At 40.8% G+C, this 15,141-nt stretch overlaps 1 protein-coding gene across 4 annotated transcripts in view; it reads left to right on the top strand.

Moving 5' to 3' along the window:
* ldlrap1b (low density lipoprotein receptor adaptor protein 1b) overlaps nucleotides 1–15,141 on the top strand; it is a 39,471-nt gene continuing 24,330 nt past the window's right edge. Inside the window, exon 1 of one of the 4 annotated variants that reach the window (XM_034675479.1) lies at nucleotides 1–349. In XM_034675479.1, the coding sequence (XP_034531370.1) occupies nucleotides 265–349 (85 nt within the window). In that variant the 5' untranslated portion in view covers nucleotides 1–264. The remainder of the gene's footprint in view (nucleotides 350–15,141) is intronic. The other 3 variants (XM_034675482.1, XM_034675480.1, XM_034675481.1) reach the window with 3 other exon arrangements.

Below are 15,141 nucleotides of genomic sequence, written 5' to 3'. Positions count from 1 at the left end.
CTGCTGCTGCTACTGCAACAACCTCACTCGCGTGATTTCACAAACGGGCGTCACGGACATTAATCGGCTAATTTACATACATAACGCCGCCCAGGGGGACGAACATGTTAATTCACCATCGATTGAAAGCTAACAGTAGGGAGGAGGGGAAAAACAGCTGAAACAAAGTTTGGACAAGAGAGGGTTGTTTTAAAGCAGTTGAAGTGTTTCGACAGAATCACAGAGGCGCTTGTTGGGCTCTTTGCCCCACTTTTGGATTACGACATGGATGCTTTGAAATCCGCTGGAAGGGCAATTATACGGAGCCCCAGTATCGCCAAGCAGTCGTGGGGTTCGGGCAGACATAGAAGTGAGTATACTGTTATTGAAACCATTACCGTGAAGGCGTTAGCTGACGCTACTTTGGCTAAAAAAATGCTAACTGGGCTAGAACCAGCTAGCATCGATGAGGAGCTAACACAACAAGCGGTGTTTATGTTACTTAGCGTTACTTTACAAGTCGTCTGTTGACGCCAGGCACACTTGAAGGCAACACGGTAGCTGTCGGTGATACACGGAGAACAGAACAAACGCTGGCAACTTGGAAAACGGATATCAGTGGCGCGGCAATTTAATGTCGAAAATATTTTGGAAACTTGACACACAAACTGACAGCAGCGCCCCGCAGCCTGTAAACCAACTCCTGCTGAGTAATAATTTGACTTGCTCACATACCAAACAAGTCAAATGAGTTGCTCGGTGTTGTGCCCCCGTGCCACAGGAGACCGCATGGTACAACAAAACTTCAGAGAGTTTTGTGAAATCGTGTGGTTGTCTGCCACGTCAGTCGTTTGACTGTAACGATTTGGAAATGCACGACAGCGGCTTAGCAGGGAGCTTAACCGGGCTGTTGACCAACAGGAGAGAGAAATAGGGGAGTCACCGGAGTGAAAAGGCACGAAGAGATGAGGAGTCGTCTTCCTGGCAAGGCTGCTCAATCCTAGCAACGCACTGTTGCTAGGTGATACATTATGCGAAACAAAAAAGAGCAGACCGCATAAGGAGTGGATGCAGAGCCAAAATTTAATTGGACAGTCTAATTCAACCCCTGTGCTAAGCTCGAATAAGGGGTTAAGCTAATTATGGCTTATAATGTCTGGCTTTAGCTGGTGCTTTGCACCTTTTTAGGTGTAAAGCATGACTACCATACTCCCTTAATGCTAGCATGGCTTGTATGGAGGCTGAGCTGCCTAGAAGGGTTCTATATTTGCGTACACAAAGAAGGAACGTCTCCTGCTTCTATGCAACCCCCTATCCTTTTTATTTCATAGACAATAGAGCATTTGGCAGCAAGATGTAATGTAAAAATTACCTCTGCTACTCACCACTGCACTATCATCATATTATTTTAGCCTGTACATATTAGTCATGCCTATTTGTTGTTCTTTTGTATTTATAGCTGATGTTATTGTTATTAAATTTTTTATTTTTTATTTTGTATGTCTTATTCTTATGCCTTGTACAAAGAGAACACAGTTTACCTAAGTCAAATTCCTTGTGTGTTCAAGCATACCTGGCCAATAAAGCTGATTCTGATTCTGAAGATGTGCCAGACAGTGGAATCAGTGCTTTGTTTTGGACACCTCCTCTCCAGGAATGCTTTAACAGCAGTCCTTTCTCATCTGACAAGGCAGTGGTAACAGAGGTCGAACAACCAATTATTCTCTAAAGCTACCTCAGACTGACTGTGAGCTTTGCCATGGCTCCATATTCAGTCTGTTGGAAAAGTCACAACCGCTTTCTGTTGCTGTCACAAAAGGACAGTCAGAAAGATAAGCTGTGCTGTCAATCATTTCATAGCCATTTTAATTATTTTTCCACCCTGTTGGTTGTTTCACTGTCCCGTTTTGTCTTTAAGTATCTTGTTTATTTCCCTCTGTTAAGTCATTGTATATAATTATGGACTTAACTCTGTTTCAGCAGGCACAAGAGAACAGCCGAGTAATGAAAAGGATGGCAACTTGTTCCATCTTGTTGTGTCAGTAAGCTACTGCTTCATGGTTGACCCTGTATTTGCACAAGAAGTATGTGGATAGCGTTGAAACTCAGACCGAAGTATTAAAAGGTCATTAAGTAATCGTGGGCCGTGGCAGAAGTTTTAATAGATTATAAGAGCAATATTTCTATGTTTTGGCATGTCAATAGTTTAAGGAACGTGTCTTAAGTAAGATAATCTCTCCCCATGTGTATGTACTTGGCCTTGTCAAAGTAGCCTTTTTCTGTCTTTGGCATCTATTGGCATTGCATTCCTTCTCCCCAGCAGTACGTTTCGGATCATAACAGGTTCTAGTATTCTTTTTCGAATAACCCTGTATCTCACACTTATGTACATCTGGCCAGATGTTAGTGCCTGCTTCACCTAGTTTTCCTTTACATCGTTTCTTCAGTCTTGTGCCTCTACACGGATGAGAATTTGTCAGCTCCGTCGTTTCCTGCAACAGCTCAGTTGCTTTTGGCAGTCTGCTGAGCTGGCCAAATGTTTCTCTCTGCTGACCACCCATTACATTCAAATTGTCCTCGGTTGAAGCTAGGGAATAGGGCATGTAACATACACACTATTTTTTTTGTCTCATTACCAATCTGGAAAGTGTGGGTGACAGACTGAGAGTCCCTGTCTGCGTTGAAGAGAAATGCTTCTGTCTGTGTACCTGGTAAAGGAGCTGGGATTGTGAACGCAGAGGCAGCCCAAGTGGCAACCTCCGAGCTTGAAATATATACTTCCATGCGGGAGTGCTAAAAATGGCAGTTCAACAAACGTGCGCTTGGCTGGCTGCAGAAATGCCAGAAACCACATACACACCCATTAGAAAAAGATGATCTTTGCAGCAATAATAAACATGTTTACAGCCTGGCCAGCTCATTTCTCAATCAGCACACACTGTAAGAAGGAGGGGGGAGAGTTTTTTTTATAACTCAGTATTTTCAGAGATATTAAACTTATGAGTTTTGGCCAATAAGGACATGGCTGACTTGATTGACAGGTGGGCACCCTGTAGCTGTTAGCGAAAAGGCCAAAGGCCCGCCTCTTTACCTCTCACTAGCTTGAACAAAGTTTGGTTGTGTTCTGCATTTCCAATATGGCTCCAGCTGCCGATTGGCTTCAAAACAGCTATAGGAACAGATGGGTGCTGTCACAGATCCATTTTTTATACAGCCTATGAGGCAGCCACATATCAGGGTGACAGACCCACAATTGGGGAGTGCATTTAGGTCTACATAAACCCCATGACTGTAACAAGATGTGTGAGCCCTAATTTGTTAAAACTTTTCACCATAGATGGTAAGTTGGTGTACCTGTTGACGCATTTTTGTAATTGACTAGAAAGGGTCACTATAGTAAGAGATGTTGAGGCGATGCTACTACATCTAGACACAACGGTCTTTGCCTACCTACCTTTTTAGCACTGGCACTTGCACTAACCCTGCACCGGCCAGTGTTTTTGAGTGACTGTCATGTGAATTTGTGAGTAGACATAACAGCACTATCATGTATGTTTCTGAAAGATAACCATTAGTAATGTTGTAGGGAAATGAATGTTTGACTTTCCAGTTTCTGACACAGTAGTAACATGGCAGACTTCTGATGTTCTTTTCAGAATCAGAATCAGCTTGATTGGCCAGGTATGCTTGAACACACAAGGAATTTGACTTTGGTAAACTGTGCCCTCTTTGTACAAGGCATAAGAATAAGGCATACAATAAAATAAAAATATAATAATAATAATAATAATAACATCAGCTATTGTAAACACTTTTGTGTCAAACCTCCAAAAGACATTTTACTTGAAAGAAAGAAACACTAAGAAAGTAACAAAACTCTAAAACCAAGTCTCACTTACATTGTCTTGTTCACCACATTTCTAGCTGTACTTTGAAGGACAGGAAACACAGTGGATAACCAGTTCCCCTTACAAGAGAAAAATAATTGATGTAATCTCTTTCAGCCATATGTGTAGACATATGGTCAGTTTGGTCTTTCTTCTTGTCAGTAGGACATCTTAGCAACTAAAATAATGCAATGTTAGACTTGTAGCAGTTCGAATACCTAAAAATCCCAATTAGCCGCAGAGACGGCTAACTCAGCCTGGGTACAGCGGGCATTTATTTACCCTAACAACTACAACTCGTGTAATGTAATCTCGTTATGATCAGGAGAGTTAGTGATACTCTAACTGCAAACATGATCACGGCTCCAACTTTACTTTAACTTGTCAGTCAAGTTGGGGGTTCTTTGATGTCCTCTTGGAGTGAGGACAATAGGAATAAAAGTCAAGTAGTTGATGATGCAACCTCTCATCCTAAGTCCACTTTGTGAAGCATGTAATTCTAGCAGGGCTTGCTTTTTGTATGCACCTGCTCCCAAACTGATACTTGTTCCTTTCCCTGTCTCGGACAGTGTTTTGAAATTTTATGAAACCTCACTTGAGACAACCTTAAACACCTCATGTATCTGAAGCCCCCTAGGAAAGCTTAGGGGGATCATTTTCATGAAGCGACAATTCCTTTACATTAGTGGTGCAACGGATCATCGTTGATCCGTGATGCGTACGGATGCCTCTCCACGGTTCGGCCAAGGACGTGGTCCGCGGATCGGTTGATGAAAAAAAGGTTGCGCGTCAACTCACTCGTCAAGCGCAGTGGTAGTCATGGCAAGTGAAGGAGCAGAGGAACATTATAACCCTCCTGCATCTTGGAAGTCACATGTATGGGAGCATTTTGGTTTCCCTGTGAAATACAGTGAATGCTGAATGTGATTGAGCCACGTTATGAAATTCCGTCGCACACCCACTAGACCAGAGGCCGTCCATACGCGGCCCGCATCCGGCCGCCTATTTGTGGCCCCCGAACTGTTACTCCTTCACTCAGTGTTTTGGTCGGGTCACCCCGTGTTTACCAGGATTTTTTTCTCCATGTCAACGATACGCAGACAGGCTGTTACTGGGTCACTTAGAGTCCAATGCTGCGAGTGCAATGTTTAACTTTCACTTTCGTTTATGGAGCAGTTCGCATGTTGGCACTTTGCCAACTGTAGGACCCTAGAATAAAACGGTGTGTTCACAGTTTGCTGCTCAAAGAAAAGTGGACGGTGAAAATCAGCAAATGAAAGAAGAATGGAGTGAAACTTTTGAAGTTCCTCTGCTCCTTCACTTGCCATGCCATGAAATGCAGTGAATGAGGCAGGACTGGGCCCACAGATAGGGTGCTTTGCACATGCAGTAAATTTTGAGTTGAATGTTGTTTTTATTTAATGGGCAAAGTGTTTTACAAAATAAATAGAGGGACAAAGTTGTATTTGTCTTGTCTTCTTTCTTTTTTTCTTTTTTTTTGTTGATCCGAAAAATGATCCGATTCGTGACTCAAATCCGTGATACGATCCGAACCGTGAGTTTTTTGATCCGTTGCACCCCTACTTTACATCCTATTGACTGTCCTTCTCCTTTCCACTGGAACGCCTGCTGCCGCAAAAATTGCAAGTTGGAACACGTCCCTGGTGAGATGTATATAAAAATATAAAGTAATAATAATGATAATAATAATAATAATAATAATCAATCTTTATTTGTATAGCACCACATGACAATAAACGTTATCTCAAGACGCTTTTGCAAACATAGCAGCACTAGACTGTACTCTGTTAAATTATTAACAAAGACCCAACATCAAGACAGGATACAATCCAGTCCCCTCTTACTGACAGGACTTGTTCTTATCTCATCTTAATCCAGCACAAGCATTGCACTTCGCAGTATTTAGCCAGTTACAGCAGCAAGGAAAAACTTCCTTTTAACAGGCAGAAACCTCAAGCAGAACCAGACTCGTTAGACATACATCTGCCTCGACTTTGTATATCACTTTTTAAAACACATGGTTGACAAAGTGCTTCAAATTAATGTTATGGAGAGATTTGTTGTGGAGTGACCTCAAAAAGACATTGTGGTAATCTCTGAGTGAAACAATCACTGGTTGAACTCGAAGAATATTCATCAATCCTTGGGGAAATATGTGACTAAAAATATTATGAAACAGTGAAAACAAAAGCATTTTACTGTATTTTGTGGTGTTTTGTGTTCTTCTCTGATGTAGGGGGTTTTCCTGCTCATGGTTCTTGGTACTTGAGAACTGACTCTTAACCAGGGGTGGGACAAAATGGTGATACAGCTATATATCGTCATTCTGCCCTGTGTGATGCAATTGTTAATTATGTGTCATAACCACGACAGTTACCTATTAGTCCTAAAACAAAATTTAATCAGTTTATAAATGTTTATTACAAAGATCTACTATTTTCTCAGGCCCTACTTTTATCCACACAACTGCATGTTAATTGCTGGCACATTCAAGCCGCTCCTAGTGTTGTCATTCCTCATTTAACACTCCAGTTTACATTCTTATATTACATGCATTAACTTGAGGATACACCCAGTCCCATGTGATTTAAATATAGCATCCTAATTTATCATAATAATTTGACTTGCAAGAGAAACTGGCTTATCCTGTTTAGTGTTGCTTTACAAAGGTTGCTTAAAGAGATAAGTTTCATAGCCCTGCTGTTTTCTGAGAGTACATTCTGGCCTGGTCATCAGCAGTAATCCCTGACTGGCATAACCACTCATTTCCCAACACTCTCTTCTCCTCACTTTCCTCTTTTGAGTGGATTTAGCCAATACTGACAGACATACGTGTCTTAATGTTATGACTTAAACAATGACTCTAAGACTCTTATCCTCTGCAAATCCTTTCCTTATCCAAATGGAATTGTTTTACATGATCAAATTAAATACTGTTGGCTACACAGTCCTGCAGCACTTCCTTTGCATGATTTGGAGTTTTTCAACTTATACGAAAGTCCCTTGGAGGAGTTTTTAGCTGGCTATGAAACTGACAGATAAATCAATCTTTATTTTTGAAGCGCCAAATCACAACAAATGTTATCTCAAGACACTTTTACAAACATAGCGGGTCTAGACCATACTCTGTTAGATTATTAACAAAGACCCAACATCAAGACAGGATATGATCCAGTCCCCTCTAACTGACAGGACTCAATCTTATCTCATCTTAATCCACCATGAGCATTGAACCTGGTAGTATTTGGCAAGTTACAGCGGCAAGGAAAAACTTCCTTCTTAAAGGCAGAAACCTCAAGCAGAACCAGACTCATGTTACTCATGATAGAAGAGAATAAGAGAGAGAGAGCGATGATAGTGATGAGATGGATAGTAGTTGTAGCATTGCACCTTGCAGTATTTAGCTAGTAACAGCGGCAAGGGAAAACGTCCTTTTAACAGCAATCGGCCTCGACCAAGTTGGGGTTGGAAAGAGGGATAGAGGAGAATAGGAGGGAGAGGGAGAAATTGATGGGACGGGTAGTAGTAGTAGTAGTAGTAGCTGTTGCTGCCGGAGTCCTGCACGTCGGTAGTAGCTGGAGTCTGGAACGTCCACAACAGCAGGACGTCTACGGCAGCGACTCAGATGTTTAAAAATGATGCCTCTAGTGACGTTAAACATCAAGCAAGGTCATCAGCGACAGTAGTGACAATTCCTAAATTGTCATTTTGAATGCCGTCAAAAAAGCTATGAGGTATATCTCTGTCAACAGTGGGTGCCAAAATATAAACATACAAAAAAATCTCCACTGAAGCTGTAAAGAATTTTTTTTTAAGTCTGGTGACGCAGAGGGTGAAACTAAAGGAGCATTCTGCTTCCAGAGGACAAATAATGGCAGCAGACCGATGTTTTTTACATAATCCCCACTTTCTTTTTATTGATTTCTCCTTTAACGTCTATTATCTTCTGTAGTTTTTTTTTATATCTAATTATGTTTTTGTTTTTTTTACCTGGATTACTTAACACAGGTGTTAAAGCCAAAAGAATGAGCAGTCTGAGAAGTCTTTGTACCAGGCAGAGACAGACTGTGACAATGGCCCATGTGTAGTAACACGCTTTTTCCCTTTTGACTAACACTGACTCTTTTTTTCTTCCTTAACAATGCTCTCTCTCTCAGCCTTTTCCCGTAATACCAGTATCTGCCTCTTAAGAATAAAACATGACACCCTTCCTTGACCTGCACTGTATTTAACAATACATAAAAAGGGTTACTTGAGACAGAACCACAGAGGATACAAGTATGTAATAGAAATGTCACACTTAACTTTTGTTGCATAGATAAAGGTTGTCCAAGGCTCTTTTACAACAAGCTTTGTGCCATCTCTGTGTGTATCCCTCCGGGCATCTTTCCTCATCTGAGTCTGCAGTTTCTAAATTAGCTTCAAGTGTCCTGATTGGAATCTAATAATGCTGGAATAGGTCTTTTCTGCATGTGCCTTATCGCTAAGAGGAGGTAGTCTCACTACAGCCCTGTTGGTTGAGACCTTAAATAACCTTAGATATGTTGTTTTCTAAGGTTGTTTGTGATTTGTCAAGTCTGGTAATGTTCTTGAATGTTTTTTTGGTCAGTCTATTCCATGAAAAGACCTTCCAAAAATAGACAGATTGACTATTCTAAACATGTTATGTTGTTTTTCTGTGCTGTAGACTTCCATATTTGTTTAAAACCAAACCTTTACATTGACTACACAAACACGCACTAGATAAACACCGTCCATATACCATTTGCGCACACACACACACACACACACACACACACACACACACACACACACACACACACACACACACACACACACACACACACACACACACAGAGGCAAACTCAAATATTAACCCTGGAACATAAAGTGGTACTTCTTTGCTTAGTTTAAAGAGTAACTTAACCCCACACCTCTTTTTCTAGCTGAAAATGTATACAAGTAGTAAATAGTATTGATAATCAGTTTGGGTCTTGATCCCAGCAGTTGATTATAAAGTATTAAATTCCTCAAGTTGTGTAAATATGCGTAGTGACTGCCGTCTACATGTTGAAACCCTGCAACTGCAATTAAATATTTCTAACGGCTGACCAAGTGCACAATGACGTATTTGGTATATGTGTTTGTCACCGGACCCCATGAACACACTTCACCCGGCTCCGTAAACTGGGAGGAGTGAAGTGGACTAGGATAACAGCATGGCCAGATATTGACTGGATCATTCTGTTACCATGGAATGATTTATTATATTTGAGAGTTGTGAGTTTCCAGAAACTTAGGAAGATAGTGGGCAGTTCCTGGCAGTAGTTGGGTTGTTAGATTTTTCCATTTTAATCTTAACATAGTCTGTGTCGCTCTAAAAATAGCTTAGTGGACGTACGTAGCGTGCAAGCTAACGGCTACAAGCAAGTTCACTAACTTTTAGCAAATGCCCCAAGTTTACTGGCTGCTGATCTGCCGATCCACACTGTGGATGCTGGATGATGAGGTTTTGTGGTTAAAATCTCAACGTTCATTTCATTAGTCCTCAAGCTAATAAACATGCTATCTGTTATGCTCACTGTGGTAATACAGTGATCATTTGCACAACAACAGCTCGCTACAGATTACCCTGCGGCGCTTCGGACATAACAACAGATGGCTATATTTCCTTATTAATAACATTACTCCATTGATTTGTCTGTGGAGTCAGTGAGACTGGGGGAATTGACACAGTTATATCAATAGTCAAAAATATTTAGGGCTTTGAGAAACGTTCTGGGCTTGAGCTCTTAGCCTAACTCTGCTGATATCTGTGTTTGACTGTATGATCCATATGGCTGCGACTTGTATGCTTATTGTAACGGCACGAAATAGTGAATAGGCCATGTCTTCTCCCCGCCTGGTCAATGTTGATACATTGACGTTCTGAAGGCATTTTTTGAAATTCCATGGTAGGTGCAGTTCATGGAAACTCAGGGGTTTAGTTACCCTTTATCACAGAGTCTCTTAGAAGACATATTAAGGTCAGCCAGAGTACACACCTTTTCCAAATATTTCAGGGGGATTCACTCTTCCAACCTAAACAAAAATTTAGAACCTGTAATCTGCCAGGTTTTTACAGAGCTCTCCCGAGGAACATAGAGGTAAAAAGAAAAGATAAAACCAAGAAGCTTTTGCACAGCTGGTTTTGACCTGAGTGCGTAAGAACCGTATACAGTGTCAAATCCTGAAAAGAAGAATCTAATACCTTCACTTTAGATAAGTGTGCTCTTGTAAAAGCATTCCCAAACATTATGTAAAAGTACATTTCTTAGAATTGGTTGCAAACATTTGAAAAAGGGGGAAACCAAAGTTGAGGGATCCGAGCATATCCTATCTTGTTTTTGTGCACAAACATACTGGGGTATACTCTTCTCACTTATTCATTGAATACTATGGGATTGCTCCCCGTGCCCACAAGTTCCTTTCAAATGTCAACAAAAGGGAAAAATGTTGATGCAGCAGGCTTGACTTGTGGAGCCTGCAGGAGCTGTGGAGTGTTCGTGACTATGAAAGTTGACCTAAAGGTTTTCCATGTGTTAATTCGTGAAACCAAGCAGGGCCACTTTGCTGCTTGCAGAGGATGAGAAGTTAGCACTTGCTATCAGCCCAGAGCTGATAGAATATAAAACATTGAAGTGGCTGGTACATTTCAGACACTAAATTAATGATGCACAATTGAGTGGCTGACAAATTCAGTATCTATCTCTCAGTGATTTAAATTTTTTTTTACCCCCCCCCCCCATAGAACTTCAGAATCATTTTTTAGGGGCTTAATGTTTCACTGACTGAAATGAATTTTCAATTCTCAACTATTATGGTGCGTTCACACCAGACGCAAACGGTAGATAACTTCCTACTACAACCCATAGCTGGATTCAAGTGACAGACGAAGTCTTTCACAACTCATCACATAATCCTCCTCACTTTCTGTCCTCACAATGAGCTCCTGTTTATTCTTGATCCCATCAAAACAGGTAGAGTCACAGAGTTTGGGGAAGACATACAGAAATATAATCAATGTGTCCCATATATTCCAGATGAGGGAATCTCCGCTGGTCCATACGTCACACCACACCTCACCGGCTGATCTGCACGCTGATTGGCTATCGCACCACGATAGATTCGCTGGAGTTCAGATATTTAAACTCTCGTGAATCATTCGCGCTGTACGCGTGAATCATGTCGCCCAATTTGCGCCGCCAGACCACTACTCACGTCTACTCGCGTCTCTACATTGACTTTACATGTAATTCGTTTGTGCATATTATTATATTCGCGTTTGGTGTGAACACCCCATTAGGCTGTTGTCAGCCAGACTTTGCCACAACAATCTATCTATCTTTAGATAATTCATGTAGTCGATCAGATATCGGTATCAGGGTTTTAAAATCATCAACATCTAACTCTTTTAACACTTTTGCTTTTGTAATATCCTCAATTAAATAATCTAGCCTCAAAAAAGTCAAAAGAAAACTTTCTTCATGTGACCACTATATCTGATTCTCTTGATTCAAATAAAAATGCCATGAACCCAAAATACAGGTCAGCATTGCACTTTTACGACGGTACCTGACTGCACCTGCAGTGACAGTCAGCTCACGGCACTCTGTGATGACAAGGAGTTGATCCAAACTTACTAAATGTGTCTGATGTTTCACTAAACTGGAATAAATCAAGCTGTAGATGCAGAGCTTTTTACGGTGAGAGCGGCAAGAACGGCAAACATCAAATATTAAACAGACGTCTCCCAGTTGTGTCTTTGTCACTAACGCACACCGGGGGGTAAAAATCCCTCAATGAAGAGGAGACTTGTTCACACGGCAAACCTGCTGCAGGTAGTGACCAAGCTAACACTGAGCCCCTCAGAATAACTCAGCCTGTCACAGGAACGCATAGCTTTAATTTCTTAAGATTAGACGCACAGCGGGGAAAATATGAGTTGTTAATGTCCAACGGTCCTTCTTAAGTTTTCATCTGACTTAGTATTATCATTGATGCACTTAAGCTTGTCATAGTCTCGTTTTCGTCTTGAAAAAATGAGTTGTTGATGAACATGTATCGTGTCATTGTGTTGTGATGTGTGTATGTGAGCGCACGTGTTTGTGTCTCTGTGTGTGCATCGGGGCGGAACTCAGCCATGCGATACAGAGAGCAGATGAGCATAATGACATCCCATCATGTAAATAAGATAACATAAGGATATTTGGTCTGTTTAATAAAAGAGCAAGTTTAAGACCTGATCTATGAGAGGTAACCCTGAATTACTTCTGCTGTGATTTGGCGCTATATAGAAAATGAAAATAACTGAACTTCCAAGGGTGGCGGCTGCCCCTGTTGGGGGGGCGCCCTGCCCCCCAAGTATAATGGTAGGGGAAACACTGGGGTCAAATTTCAAAATACCTTTTCTTGTAGCTCCTAACATCTCAGTGCTGTCTCCCAAAATCTCTTGTTGTATCAAGAGGGACTTAGTAGCTGTAGTTTTTCAGCTTCACAAAAAGCTTAACTAAAGTCACGGCTTAAGTGACGACTCAGATGTCTCCTAAAAGTCTCCTTCTACTTTTTTTTTATGAAAGCAGTCTTGTGTCATCACTGCTTGAACCTGATGAACTCAGCCTGGCTTGACACTTGGAGTACTTCAATAACAGACAGACTTTCTGTCTGGATTTCTGCCTAAAGGGTCATTGAACCCCATATCTGTGATAACCTGCATGAATTGTACACCGCAAAACATGCAGTCACAGTCTCAACAGTGCATTCTAAAGGACAATTTGGCAAACAGCGGTGCTGGGACTCCATTCTTTAATGTGGGTTAGGCCCTGTCATTTAGTCCTTGGAATATTTTTCACGTGAAGATTTAGTTAAAACATGTTAGAAAGTAAGTAAAATGTATCTGTATAAATAATACCTTTCTGCTTTTTTTTAGAAGCTACTCGTATAAAGTGTTGTGCCAACATTTTTAAAGGTATTTTACACCTGAACTTACGTTCATGTGAGATGACCTGCTGAGCAGGGTAAAAGCTGCATACATTGTTCCCTGCGTCTTCTCCTGGCTGCTTTGCTAGTGTTATGTTGAGACTTGTCCAAAGCAGGAATATGGGAGTAGGTTACCATTTGTCTGGAAGAATAGTTTTCACACTGGCTGTCTGATTACAGGCTGATAACACTTCAGAGGGCTACTGCCAGTGTGTTTTTATGTAGCCTGGGAGGACCTTTTCTCCATGTGAAAAAAAAAAAAAAAAGAAAAAAAAAAGGGAATTAAACAACAGTTTTCTCACTGCATTTCTCGATCCGTGTAATGTCATTTCGGATTAGAAAACAGATGAATCAATATGTTCTAATAACACTTCAGCTTAACTGTAAATAATCCCATTAAAACATTTTCTTGATGACATTTTTCAGAGATTTTAACCATGTTCACAAAAATTTGTGTTAAGCATATCTTCTTGTTGTCCTTCTCTGTTGTACCCCTCTTTGTTATTGTTATTATAGATGACCTTGAAATGTATTTATTTGGTGTGACCAAGGTTATCTGAATAACTTTTTATGGGCCTGATTGCTTTTACCCTTGAGTCATTTGCCTTGTTCCTTTCCCAAAAAGCCAGATTAAGGTATGGTCATGTTCAGATTACTTTAGTGTCACTAATTCTTCATAAGAACCACTCAGTCTCATCTGGGAGTTATCACAGATTGACAAATACACAGAGCAGACCATTATTTTTAATCACCTGTTATTTAGAGGTAAACCACCATTAATCAATCATGTCTGACATGAACACTACGTATGTGTGTGCATGTGAAGAGGGGGCTGGTACTGCAGAGTTGGGGAGGGGGGGTAGATGCCAATGTGACCAATATGAAAATGGATTAGTGTAACACTCAAAGCAGCATGCTGGGTAAATGCACCAGTCTTAAAATAGCTCTTATGAGTTTTTCATTTGGATACCACTGTGACGGTTTTGAATAATGATTTTACAATCACTGTTCATTTTTAGTGGTCTTTCTTTTAATTTCTTAAAATATTAACCTACACTTGTAGTTCTGACATGATAGGCCAAATTTTTCTCTTCATCTGTATTACATCATCTGGGTGTCTTGGGTTCCTAAGACTCTACAACCAGGCTCAAATGCTGGTCATTTTCAAAGACTTTCATCCTGTGAGTTCAAGTATGGAGGGCAGAAGCACGCAGACAGACTCACTTCCGATGTCTCCCTCAAGCCAGTAGAGGTCTCGTAGGTTCCTCTGAGTCGCTGAGTTGCTCTCTCTCTCTCTCTTATTCTCCTCTATCCCTCTTTCCACCCCATCTTGGTTGTGGCAGATGGCTGTCTAACATGAGTCTGGTTCTGCTCGAGGTTTCTGCCTGTTAAAAGGATGGTTTTCTTTGACACTGTAAGTAGCTAAATACTGCGAGGTGCAATGCTCATGTTGGATTAAGTTGAGATAACATAGGGTCCTGTCAGTAAGAGGGGTCTGGATCGTATCCTGTCTTGATGTTGGGTCTTAGGTAATAATTTAATATAGAGGTCTACTGCTGAAGTATATGAATCATATCTGGCCTGATCTTTAAATCTCTGCGTTTTTCAAGCAAATCTGTCAAAATGTTGAAGTTCAATGAAACACATTGTACAGCGATAATGTGGCCTTTTTAACACAGTGTAAAATCAACAATAAAACAGTGATTTTTAGTTGAGCTGCTCATAAATGTTCAAAATGTCATTCTAGTTATACTTTTATTTGGTTGGTTTCTGTCCTTAATGGCTGAATTTTATAATGGATATTTAATGAACACCTGCCTGATAACTGGATTTAGGTCATGGATAGAAACTAAAGATTTCTTGCTTCAGATTGTTTTACAGTCAGACAGCTATCCAGACACTAATGTAAGTACAGAATCAGTAGAAGAGGACAGCCTGATCTGTTCCCCCACAATTGGGACCTTGACCTTAGAATGGGTGTTCACTGTCCGACTCTCACTTTACTTAAGTATGGGTTTCGTCAGAGCTGCATTTAGACTGTTGTAAACCATTCCTCATCACTACTTCTTTGGTTTAGCTGGAGAGAAAAAGAATATTATGGGTTAGCCTCTGCTGCTGTTTTCAAAATGGGTTATGTTCCCTGAAATGTATGGCCTCTACAGCCAACTGAAAGGGCTCACAAAGTAAATCTACATTTATAAAGTTAAGGACATGGTTCAGTTATGTGGTGGCACTT

This window comes from Notolabrus celidotus, chromosome 22 (assembly GCF_009762535.1).
Source record: "Notolabrus celidotus isolate fNotCel1 chromosome 22, fNotCel1.pri, whole genome shotgun sequence".
Taxonomy (NCBI): domain Eukaryota; kingdom Metazoa; phylum Chordata; class Actinopteri; order Labriformes; family Labridae; genus Notolabrus; species Notolabrus celidotus.
The sequence above is the reverse complement of the archived record's forward strand: the minus strand, read 5'-3'. Positions and strand labels throughout refer to the sequence as shown.